This window comes from Lynx canadensis, chromosome A1, assembly GCF_007474595.2.
Source record: "Lynx canadensis isolate LIC74 chromosome A1, mLynCan4.pri.v2, whole genome shotgun sequence".
In the NCBI taxonomy this organism is placed as follows: Eukaryota; Metazoa; Chordata; class Mammalia; order Carnivora; family Felidae; genus Lynx; species Lynx canadensis.
Window position 1 is genome coordinate 145,323,201 of NC_044303.2, and position 13,368 is coordinate 145,336,568.

General features: G+C 34.1%; 1 protein-coding gene across 5 annotated transcripts in view; it reads right to left on the minus strand.

Annotated features, from left to right (window-relative positions):
• The window catches only part of SSBP2 (single stranded DNA binding protein 2), a 316,776-nt gene that overhangs the window by 60,900 nt on the left and 242,508 nt on the right, over nt 1-13,368 (minus strand). For all 5 annotated transcript variants that reach the window (XM_030323957.1, XM_030323938.1, XM_030323963.1 and 2 more), the window contains one exon: nt 8,985-9,044. In XM_030323957.1, the coding sequence (XP_030179817.1) occupies nt 8,985-9,044 (60 nt within the window). The remainder of the gene's footprint in view (nt 1-8,984; nt 9,045-13,368) is intronic.

The window sequence follows — 13,368 nt, forward strand, 5'->3', positions numbered from 1 at the left end:
AAACCCACAAACCATGAGATCATGACCTGAGCTGAAATCAAGAATTGGACATTTAACTAACTGAGCCATCCAGGCACCCCTTATGTGCCTTTATAGGATTTTATACTCTACTTTCATAGAACTTAAATACAATCACGGCTCATTTTTCTTTCTGTATCTCCAAAAGACTGTAAACTCTGAGGAAGTGTAGAACCTATCTGTGCCTTCTGGTTCAGAGAAGTATTTACTGAAGGACTAAAAGAAATAAAGTTTAGATTGGGCAATTTTAGGAATCATCAGTGATAAAATCCTAAGAATGAAACTGATTTCAAAGAGAAGAAAAAATATCAACAATATAATTCTTTAAAAATACTAAGGAGAGGGAGGCCTGGATGGCTCAATTGGTTAAGCATCCCACTTCAACTCAGGTCATGATCTCATGGCTGATAAGTTCAAGCCCCGCATTGGGCTCTGTGCTGACAGCTCAGGGCCTGGAACCTGCTTCGGATTCTGTGTCTCCCTCTCTCTCTGCCCCTCCCCCATTCACACTCTGTCTCTCTGTCTCTCCCTGTCTTTCTCTCAAAAATAAACATTTAAAAAAATTAAAAAAAAAAATACCAAGGAGAGGTAGGAAAGAAAACTGAAACGGAATAGGTATGAAATTAGAAAGTGGACTAAGACCAAAATTCCAGAATGCACAAGGTAAGTTTTAAAAAGGCAGAAGTAGTCAACACTGTCAAAAGTTATGTAAAAAATGAATTTGGAACACTGAAAATATGTGACTAATTAGCATTATCTTCAATTGTGAGTCTGGAATTCTTGCTTTCTTTTAGGTCCCCAAATGGTTATACTCTGGACTTCGATTTCTGAATTTCTAAATCTCATTAAAGGCATCATGTTTTAGCCCTGGAAACCATTTTCTTCAAAATTTTACTTTTTGTTGTTTATCTTAGAATATCAGAATAGTTGACAAGTCTTTTAGTTTCTATTCATCACTTAAAAATACAGATAATCTCGATCAATATCAAGTTGTCTTTCAAAATGAGTGTCCTTTTCCTAAATTTAACTCTTTAGTCATCAGTGTTTGTCTTTTGTTAAGTCAGATTTCTAACTTTTAAAAGATTTTTATCAGTCCCGGGATTACCAGATGATGGTTTTGGGTATAAACAAGACCATAATTGTTACATTTCTTAAAACTTTAATATCAGGAAAAATAAATTTATACATTTTGGGGTTGATATTATTTTCATATTTTCTACCATGCTAATTACATTCTATTAGGACTTGTTTAACTAGTCACAAATTTTGGCACACAGTCTTTGTTCTATAAAAGATCTTCACTCTGATAGAGAAAATAACACTAATGATAAGGATGCTTAATAATAAACAGTATCAATAATAATATACACTTCTGGTTCTTTATATTTATTATTTAATTCAATGCTTACAACATCTCATGAAGTTATTATTATTAATCCTTCCTGATGAGAAGAAACAGATTTAATACAGGAGTCTTCCCTTATCTATGGTTTCACTTTCTGTAGTTTTAGTTACCATGGTCTACCTTGGTCCTGAAACAGAAGAGCAGCGTAAAAGCTATGCCACAGTGACCACGTCATTCACCTCACATCATCTCATCATGTAGGTATGTGATCATCTCACATCATCATAAAAAAAGTGAGTACGGTACAATAAGATATTTTGAGAGTGTACCACATGCATAAAACTTTTACCATTTTTATACTTGTTACATTTTATTATTATTGTTGTTATACAACCCTACCTAATTTATAAATTAAACTTTATCATAGGTATGTTTGCATAGGAAGAAATCATAGTATATAAACAATTAGGTACTATCCGTGGTTCTCACGCATCTACTGGGGATCTTGGAAGATATCCTTTATAGATAAGGGAGCACCACTATGCGTAAATAATGTTAATTTGTTGATGGTTATACTACTGTTAAGTAGCAGAGCCAAGGCTTCAAATCAGGTCAACATACTCCAAAAGTTCTAAATATAGGCCTTAACTCCTAGGATTTAAAATAAATGAAATAATACGAAATTTCACTTAAATAGAAACAATTAAATGGAAGAATTTCTTGCTTCATAAAAAAATTAGTTTACAAAGGATTCATTACATGATTCCAGTGGTAAACCCCACAAGGAACTTAAGATTCTGGTACATATTTCCTTGAATATTATTACATATACTGTCTACTCATAGAGACTAGATGCTCACTGATGATTTTAAAAACGGTGAATTTATCAAGGCTTTTATGATATAATTTAGTTAATAATTTTGAACTACAACATTTTTAATAGGCCCCCTCAATTATATGAAATGAAGTAAAATCATATAATTAAGAAAGTTTAAAAGGATTTTAAAAATACTTGAGTCTATTCTCATTTTACTGCTAAGAAAATCAAGACCCATAAAGGTTAAATGACTCGCTTGAAGTCATGCGTTTCTGGGCATTGGTGGCATTTGGACCTAAGATGATTGATACAACTGAGGTCCTTTCAACAACACCACAGTCATTTTTTTTTTTCCCCTGGAAAAAGGCACTATCAGTAGAAAAGATATCAAAATACAGAAATGTTACATTCAGTATAGAAAGATATTCGTCTTCAAAGCACAATTCATGGGGCACCTGGGTGCCTCAGTTGGTTAAGCATCTGACTTCGGCTCAGGTCATGATCTCATGGTTTGTGGCTTTGAGCCCAATCTCAGGCTCCACCCTGGCAGTGCAGAGCCTGCTAAGGATTCTGTCTCTCTCTCCCTGGCCCTCCCCTGCTCACTCTGTCTCTCAAAATAAATAAATAAATGAAAAAAAATAGAGAGAGTGCATGCAAGCAGGGGAGAGGGGCAGAGAGAGAGAGACAGAGAGAATCTCAAGAGACATAGAGAATCTCCATGCTCAGTGTGGGGCTTGATCCCACAACTTGAGCCAAAATCAGTCGGAGATATGTAGGTGCCCTCTTTTTTCTATGTATTAACCACTGCAAATACACTATCCAATATACAGCCCTTTGCCACATGCAGCCAGTTAAATTAAAATTAATAAAGTTTTAAAAAGTTCCATCGGGCAGCACTGCATTAGGATGCCAACTCCACAATAAGAGGGATTCTCATTAGTTTGTTGATGTTTGCCCACAAGTAGAATGGTGTCTGGCACATACTAAACCTCAACGAGTATCTGTTGAATGACTGAATCTTTTTTAATGTTTATTTCTTTTGAGAGAGAGAGAGAACAGGGGAGGGGCAGAGAGAGAGGAAGAGAGAGAGAAACCCCAGCAGGCTGCAAGCTGTCAGTGCAGAGCCTGACGCCAGGCTCAATTTCACCAATCCTGAGATTGTGACCTGAGCCAAAATCAAGAGTCGGGTGCTTAGGGGCGCCTGGGCAGCTCAGTCAGTTGGGTGTCCAACTTTGGCTCATGTCGTGATCTCATGGTTCGTGAGTTCGAGCCCCACGTCGGGCTCTGTGCTGACAGCTCAGAGCCTGGAGCCTGCTTCAGATTCTGTGTCTCCCTCTCTCTGCCCCTCCCCTGCTCATGCTCTCTCTCTGTCTCTCACCAAACAAATAAACATTAAAAAAAAAAAAATAAAAAAGAGTCGGGTGCTTAAATGACTGAGCCACCCAGGTGCCCCTGAATATTTCTGAGAGATGTCATATAGTCCAAAGAAGTTTCCAATCAAATACATGGCAATGCACTTTTTGTATTGGTTTATGTCTAAAAAGGGAGTATCTGTGATAAAAATGTTATAAGATAATAAGATGTTTTGGCAAAAGAAGTAATTATTATACCAAAAAGCTCTATATACCTGTAACTTAAATTGAGTAAGACTGCACAGCATTTGCTATGTAAAGTTTTCTTGGTTTGGGAAGGAGAATGAAGTTTATTTTGTTCCAGACATTTTGAATTTGTTAATTTCCTGTGTCTTACAAAGGTAGGAATTGGAAAGGGTATATATCTCAGGATACACTCATAATTCAAAGTTATAAGGAAAATAGGTTTTTAAATGTGTTTCAATGGATTTCAAATAATAATTTAAATACATTAATAGTGTAATTATCATAACAACAAAGAAATAAGATCTCAATGACAGAAAGGAATATTTTGAACTGGCCAAAAAAACTATACTTTATTAAGTATTTATATTAGACAGGTACAACATTTAATTTTTATAGCTAAAGATTTACTATGGTCATCCTTACAATTGCAGCTAGAAGACTACTATTATTTACTCAGGGTAGAACATACTTTGCCTTATGCAGCTGAGGTCTTTCTTATGTTCTTACACTGATATCATTAAACAAAAGTAGGATTTTGTATATGGAAAATTTTACCAAGACAAAACTATTGGGAAAAGCCATGCTAAATGGCATTTATCCTGAAAATAGAACACAAAGTGCACTTTAAAATATAGATACCTTGTTATACAGGAAATGTAAAATTTATTTTTAGTATCTGAGAAAACATCCCAACAATTTTTTTCTGTTCAAATGCCTGTTGATAGTTTCTCTATGAAAAGTGATGAAGAAAAGTCTTTTTTTTTTAAGATTTGCCTATCCTTAGCATATATTATGTTTTTCTTTTCATCATGTAAGAACTATATATTCAATATTAATGGAGAATAATCTTATATATTGAATAACTAAAAGAATAAAACATCTATACTTTTATCTATGTACAAAATTAACTAGTAATATCTTCTAATCACAAATGAAATACTTTTTCAATGCAAACTTTAAAAATGAAGAAATAGGGGCACCTGGGTGGCTCAGTCAGTTAAGCATCTGACTTCAGCTCAGGTCATGATCTTGCAGTCTGTGAGTTCAACTCCCATGTTGGGCTCTGTGTGGACAGCTCAGAGCCTGGAGCCTGCTTTAGTTTCTGTCTGTCTCCCTTTGCCCCTTCCCCGCTCACTCTCTGTCTCTCTCAAAAATAAATAAATATTAAAAAATTTTTTTAAATAAAAATATGCAGAAATAAACAAAGAAAACACTCATAATTCTACTATCCAGAAATAAAGGACATATCTTGATAATCTTTGACAAATGTGTGTGTGTGTGTGTGTGTGTGTGTGTGTGTGTGTGTATGTCTGTGTGTGATGAGTGGGGGAAACTGAGTTTGTATAGTGATAAAGAAAAGGTGATATACTACATGACCTTTAAGCCTTCTTTATAGTTGGTAATAGATCATTAACATTTTATCATATCAAAAAGTGTAATTCTATAATATGCTTTTTAATAGCTGCATATTATTTCACCATTTGGATATACCATAATTTAACTATTCATCTGCTAATGGAGAAATACCTTTGAGACTTTCAATAGAATAGTCAGACGCACTGTGTTTTCAGAATACCAAATCAGCTTTGGAATATAAAATGGTCAACAGCATTAACTATGTCACATACCTGTTTACAGAGTTTCAGGAATGGTCAAAAATAGAGTATAAACTCAAAATTCTATAGGATCAATAAATCAATAGTTTATGCTTGGTATCACTCATTAACAGTCTCTGTAGTCTGGCTGCCTTGGTTTCCTCAGCACAGTGTTCAATAAACATTGTGAATTTTTCTGGTTAAACGTTTTACCTAAGAGAAGGATAAAGACTTGTTCTATTCCAGGTTACAGATGCTTCAACACCAATGATCTCTTCTGATGGTTGAACCAATTCCAATGTAAAACTGTATAGTCAAATATACTTTTTGGACTTAATTTCTATGTTTCATATGTTTTAATATGTATTTATTCTTTACAACATTGCATATGCTTATCATTTTACTTTTCTACCATCATTTTATTATTATTATTTAAAAAATTTTTCTTACAGTTTATTTTTTTGAGAGAGCCAGAGAGTGAGCAGGGGAGAGGCAGCTAGAGAGGAAAAGAGACAGAATACCAAGCAGGGTCCACGCTGCCAGTGCAGAGTGTAATGAGGGGCTCGAACTCATGAACCGCAAGATCATGACATGAGCCAAAACCAAGAGTTAGACACTTAACCAACTGAGCCACCAGGTGCCCCACTTTTCTTCCATCATTTTAGAGACCATTACTCCTTCTTGTATTTTTTTTTCCTTTGGCAGAGTGATATTATAACAAGTTCCAAATACCCTGTACTATAAATATATATACAGTATAAACCGTTGTGAAGTTACTTGAGAACCATTAAAACCATCTCAGGAGAATTTAAGTGAAAATCTACATTCTAGAGGCACCTGGCTGGCTCATTTGGTGGGGTGTGACTCTTGATCTTGGGCTTGTGGGTTTGAGGCCCGTGTTAGGTGTAGAGATTGCTTAAAAGTAAAATCTTAAAAAAAATCTACAGTCTAATCATTAGTAGTTATAAATTCTGAAGAATCTGTTTATTAAAGGAATATCTTTTACATATCCAAAATGACTAGCCAACACCATTGAAGAGTATTTCACTTTTTATTTTCTTAGATATAATCTATCAATAAAACAAATTTTAATTAGTTTATGATCATTTTAAATGAAGATGAAATAAAAAACATATTTGTGTTGTTTTTATATGCAACATTCCAATTAATCACCAAATATAGTTTTTCTGATTCTACGTTAGTGAATATGTAAAGAAATTGAAGAAACATTCTGTTGCTTGGAAAGGTCATGCTCCTAACTAGGTTCAACATTTTGTAAAACATTATGTTTACACTATTAACACAATTAATTTGATCAGAAAATTCTTTTTAAAATAGTATAAATGTAAAATTATAAATTTGAAAGACAGATGTTTGAATTAATAAAGTTTAACTATATAAATGTGGGGGGGATGAGTAGACAAAAAAGAGCCACTCAGATATGAGTACAATTATTTTAAAAAACACTTAGGTAAAGACTTTAAGATTCTTGAGGAAAAAGAGCCTGTATGATAATTCTTTATTATCTTTAAATTTTTAAAACATTTTTATAAATCCAAAAGCAACCTATACTTGTTCTTAAAAACAAATTCAGTCCGGGGCACCTGGGTGGCGCAGTCGGTTAAGCGTCCGACTTCAGCCAGGTCACGATCTCGCGGTCCGTGAGTTCGAGCCCCGCATCAGGCTCTGGGCTGATGGCTCAGAGCCTGGAGCCTGCTTCCGATTCTGTGTCTCCCTCTCTCTCTGTCCCTCCCCCGTTCATGCTCTGTCTCTCTCTGTCCCAAAAATAAATAAACGTTGAAAAAAAAAATTAAAAAAAAAACAAAAAAACAAAAAACAAATTCAGTCTAGGTTTACAATTCCACAACTTATTCCTCTTTCACAAAGTATGTTTTTCATTATATAAGTCTCTGTACATATGGAACCTAGCATTGTATGTTAGACATGGCAGGCATTTCAACAATGTCAAATGGATGCGAAAGCAATAATCCCTTAAGAATTTCATCACTGATACAAAATATATGAAGTCAAAATTTCTGTAACATACTTGGTACAAGAAATTCACGTTTCCCTAATTCACATTTTCAGGAACCTCTTAGATCTATATAACATACAAAGCTATGGATGGGATGTCTGAAACATTATGAAGACTCCAATGAAAGATACAACTTTCCATCCTTTAGAAGGAAATTTAAAAGATTCGGGCACCTATATAAGGGGATTTGACTGTCAATATACATAGGTTCACCCACAGAGAAAATAAAATCTCCATATGTTAGAACACTTGGCATCTGTGCACTTCCTTTTCCTATTTCATGCCATGTTTCCCTGGCCCTATGTACTGAATGCAGATTCAGTCTGAAGGAAAAAACTCCTCCAGCTGCTAATGTGAGGCCTCCCAGCACTATAACCATGAGATCAGCCAGCACCACTGCCTGCTTCAAGTTCTCCCTTGGGGGTGGATGTGGGTGCTGGCACTCCTTGCTGTGCACTAAAAGCAGAAAAAAAACAGCAAACTGGGACACTTCAAGGACACAGCATAATTTCAGTAAGAGTTAGTAGAGGAGAAGCAGAACTCTGTTGCTATGAAATATGTTAGTAAGCACAACTTTGTTGTATTTTTGGTCAGAAAGGAAGTAGAGACAGAAAGAGAGTAAGAATGAAAAAGAATTTTGTGGAATAACAGGGTTTACTTTAGATTGCGGAAAATGCTGAGGTATACAATAACAGAATTAAAGAAAGTAACAAAACAATTATCTTGACATAACTATTTCATAAAATTAGGCATTTAATTTCTTCTTGTGTTATGTAAATGCACATGTTCTGTATCCTGAAACTAAACTATAAACTCCTTTCAAGTAAAAACTGTGCATTATTCTCTTTAGCAAGTAAGTATTCATGGTATTGATAAAAGAACTATGTAAGGATAAAAGCTTATGAAATCGCAGAGCTCTAGTAGGTAAAAAAAGTTGGAAGATCTATTGCTAACAATTTATTTATTAATAGATCTAACCCTTCCACAAGCAGGTATTTATATACCCGAGATATCACTATATTTGGGCAAAACTGATGTATTGCAACCATGATGTTGAGAGCATATTATACAAAAATAAACCAAAGTATGTTCATTCTATAGAAAATTTTATTACCATCTTTAAATAAAAGTATTTAGCATTTACCAAAATTACACACACACACACACACGCACACACATACATATACAATTAAGTTCAGGGTATAGAGTAGACTCCAAGGTTCAACAAACTTTTCTTCTGTGAAGATCCAGATAGTAAATATCTGACCGCTCAGAAATCTGTTACTGCAGTGTAAAGGAAGTCACAGACAATACATGAATGAAAGAGCATGGCTATTTTTCAATAAAACTTTATTTACAAAAACAGTCAGTCAACATATGGACAGTAGTTTGCCAATTTTTGAAATAGATTATATGTTACTAGAAGTAGCATTAAATGGGATAGAGAAAGAAGAACTTAATGTTTTTATAGGTAAGAAATATTCACGAAATTTTTAAGATCTTTATTGAATCTTAAAAACAATAACAATAACAACAACAACAAAACTCAGAAACTTAAGTAGCACACGAATCTTACCTGGTTAGGTATCCTCAATGGGGGCCTTGGACCTCCAGGGTACCGAGGTGACATAAAAGGCTATTGAAGTAAAACAAATAAATAAATAAAACAAAACATAAATGACACAATGTAAAATAGAGATCTGAAAATAAACTGTTTTAAAGAATTGGAGAATTATACAAAACATAAGTCAACTTATTTCCCTATGTGGCTGCTTTCAGTAGAATAAACTCTTTTAAGAAAAATTACTGTCCTATTTTTTCATTTTGTAGAATATCTAGAACATTTTCCAAAGAAAATATAAAAACACCAAAGATGAGTAAAGCTGGGGCTCCTGGGCGGCTTGGTCAGTTAGGTGTCCTACTCTTGATTTCAGCTCAGGTCATGACCTCATGATTTATGAGTTCAAGCCCCTATGAGGCCCTCTCTGCTTTCAGCGCAAAGTCTGATTCCAAGCCTCTGTCTCCCTCTCTCTCTGCCTCTCCTCCACTAACGCTCTCCCTTTCTCTCAGAAATAAACATTAAAAAAAGATGACTAAAGGGGCGCCTGGGTGGCGCAGTCGGTTAAGCGTCCGACTTCAGCCAGGTCACGATCTCGCGGTCCGTGAGTTCGAGCCCCGCATCGGGCTCTGGGCTGATGGCTCAGAGCCTGGAGCCTGTTTCCAATTCTGTGTCTCCCTCTCTCTCTGCCCCTCCCCCGTTCATGCTCTGTCTCTCTCTGTCCCAAAAATAAATAAACGTTGAAAAAAAAAATTAAAAAAAAAAAAAGATGACTAAAGCAAAAAAAAAATTTAATGTGAATTTTATTAAGATAATGACATTTAATTGGCAAAAAAAGATTAGGAGACTTAGGCAACTGAATCTTAGCAAAGACTTCAGGAACAGACTTATTGACTATATCATTATGTAAATTGGGTTCTGAACATATAGTTTGGACTGAATTATCCAGTTTGGTTATCAATTTCCTTTAATAATTTTAACGTTGCCAAATTTTTTACCTTTTTTTTTTTTTGGTGGCTTTTTAAAATGGTAAAGAAATTTCTTTTCCATATGTCCTTTGTGGTTAAAAAGAGCTTTGCCTCTCCTTTCTCAAGTGTTTGTTATAATTCAAAATAGATTATAAATTTTAAAGTTGAAATAATTTATTTGCATATTTTAAGCTTAGCAGATTATGAGCTGTGTATTTAAAAGAAAGAAAAAAATGGTCTTATATTAAAACTCAAGGCAGTTTATCTTGTTAGATGAATCAGATCCTGCTAAGTTATGTTGACTCCATCCAGTTCAAAAAAAGTCTGAAAAATATCCTAAAAATATCATCCCAACAATGAGTGGATGAATATTTTTGATCACTCAGATATGGGCACCAAATTTTTCAAAGTTTATGTGTATCAAATTTTTCAGTGTATTCCTAAAATTATTCAAAAATTCATTTCTATAGAAAAATTCTATAATTTTGTCTACTTACATCACACTATATAATTTATTTAAATTCAAGATTATTACTTCATGTAACATAAGTAAATTATCCATTCTAAATGGTTGCATATCATGAAGTAATATATTAAGAATGAAGTAATATAAACTAAGGATCAATTTAACAAAAGCTTGGGCAAGCCAAATCTTTAGTATTTTACATAATTAAATTCCACATTTATAATGTATTTTCTATAAACATTTTAGAAACTGAACCTGCAGTTCTTGGCTACATTTTAAAAGCAGGGTTATTTTAAGACCTACCCTATGACCCAGCAATAGCACTGCTAGGAATTTACCCAAGGGATACAGGAGTACTGATGCATAGGGGCACTTGTACCCCAATGTTTATAGCAACACTCTCAACAATAGCCAAATTATGGAAAGAGCCTAAATGTCCATCAACTGATGAATGGATAAAGAAATTGTGGTTTATATACACAATGGAGTACTACGTGTCAATGAGAAAGAATGAAATATGGCCCTTTGTAGCAACGTGGATGGAACTGGAGAGTGTTATGCTAAGTGAAATAAGCCATACAGAGAAAGACAGATACCATATGGTTTCACTCTTATGTGGATCCTGAGAAACTTAACAGAAACCCATGGGGGAGGGGAAGGAAAAAAAAAAGAGGTTAGAGTGGAAGAGAGCCAAAGCATAAGAGACTCTTAAAAACTGAGGACAAAATGAGGGTTGATGGGGGGTGGGAGGGAGGAGAGGGTGGGCGATGGGTATTGAGGAGGGCACCTTTTGGGATGAGCACTGGGTGTTGTATGGAAACCAATTTGACAATAAACTTCACATATTGAAAAAATAAAATAAAATAAAAGCAGGGTTATTTTAAAAAGCAGCATCTGAAAAATAAAATCCTAACAAGTTAATGCTGTATAGACTACTTCTATAATATCTCTTGGAAGATTTTATTTTAGATAATTTTGACAAGAAATTGTAATTGTTGGAAATAATAATTTCCAACAAGAGGAACTTTAGAGTTAAACAAGCAATTCAGTTTTTTATTACTGTGTTCTTATATGTTAATCATTCAATTATCATATATTCTTACATCCTAATCTTCTATGTTAATCAGGATACTATTTTAAATGGACAGAAATACTGGTTTATTCAGGTATTATTGTCATCTCTCGTGACAAAGTGGGTATTCCAATTTTAACATTTCAATAATGTTAGTTTTCACATATTTGATCAAAGCTGTTTCTCTTCAATCCTTTCTAAACTCTACTCTAAATTGAATTAGTTAGTTAACTATACTGCCAACTAGAAGCTTATCCCAATACTCACACACTGTCTGCTATATTTCTAATCACCCAGTTTCATTTATGGAACTGCCTTTTAAATTCTGGACTAATTTTAAAAACTAGGAAATTAAGTATTGTGTCATTGGTTTTGGAATGTTTGCCTTTCTTTCACAAAGTGATGTTTTATGACATACTCATGAATCCAAAGTTTATCAATTTACTTTTTGAGACATGGAGAAATAAAAATAGGTTACTGATGATTCCTGTCTATTAAATTCACTTTGAAATGGAATACGAGGTAGAAATTATGTTAAAAATATTACTAACTATCAAATACTGAGGAAAAAATTGAGATGTACCTTACTTGAAATAGAGCATTTGAGATTTGCATATTGGTCCGAATGTAAAATGATGTTATAGTGTTAATTTAATGGACTATCTGAAAAGAGGAATTTCTCTCATCAATGGTACTATGAAAAAGTGCCTTTTAATGGGACTGTCATACACTCCTATCTGACTGTGAGGACCCATCAAGAGACTACTGAGGACAGGGAGTGCATGTGGTACTCAGGAACCTACAAAACTCTACAGAATGAGACTGGGAAAGAAAAAGATTCTCTCTTTAGTTAATTTAGTTCTTATGCATGCCCTCCTCCTCCAAGTTCAAATTTACAGGTGTTTTTGGAAAAAGAAAAGAAAACCATTTATAAATTCTAATCAATAATAATCCACTTAAAGCAAAAATGACAAAAAAGCTAGATGACATAAAAATTTACTACTTTTACTTAAAATACAAAGACTGCTATGGGTAGAGTACTTTTGATATCAAATTAGTGCTGTTATAACATAAGCTCTTAATATTCAGATTGATCCTTACCTTAAGTTATCTAGTTAAACACACAGGTCCTCACTTGCCTGCTTGTTGAGACAGAGACACAGCAACTGAACCCCAAAGAGTTTGCATATTAGCAACTGAGAATATTGTAATAATATTTGTACTCCACTATTCAGAAGCCAATTTCCTTGCAAATACAATTCAAGATATGAAAACAAGTTTAAATTATTGATATAAGAGATTGCCTACTGATACTATAGAGTATATCTACTGACAGACATGTTAGTACTCTCTGCATTAATAGCCTGGGAAGAACAGGTTTTTGAAAAGAATTTTTGGCTGTGAAATACTCTTTTACTTGGGGGAGAAAGTTTTTTTTTTTTTTTAATAGTTTGGGCATTAAGATATTTGCTTGAAGATGTCATGATGGTGAATCAATATTTTAAATGGAAAAAGTCTTCACCTTCAAAAGGCTATTTATAAGGTGTGTGAAAAAAAACATTTGGGAGTCAGGGGACTGGGTTCTAGTTTTGTAGTAACACTAATTAGCAGAGGTGCCCTGAGCTAAAAAATCTTCGGCCTTTAATTTTCTCCATCTTAAATGAGAGAGTTGGACTAGATAATCTCTAAAGTCCTATAGAAAATTAAAAAGAAAAACAAAACTCCATTATTCTGTTATTTCCAGCATTACCCTTAAGTATACAGATTTCTATACTGCAAATAGCTACAAATATTTGAAATGTGTAGGGGTGGGATGGGCACAATTCACAAACCATCTTCATCAAGGAGCTGGAGAAACTTATTCCTATGCTTTCCAGAGAAAAGGAAAACATAAAG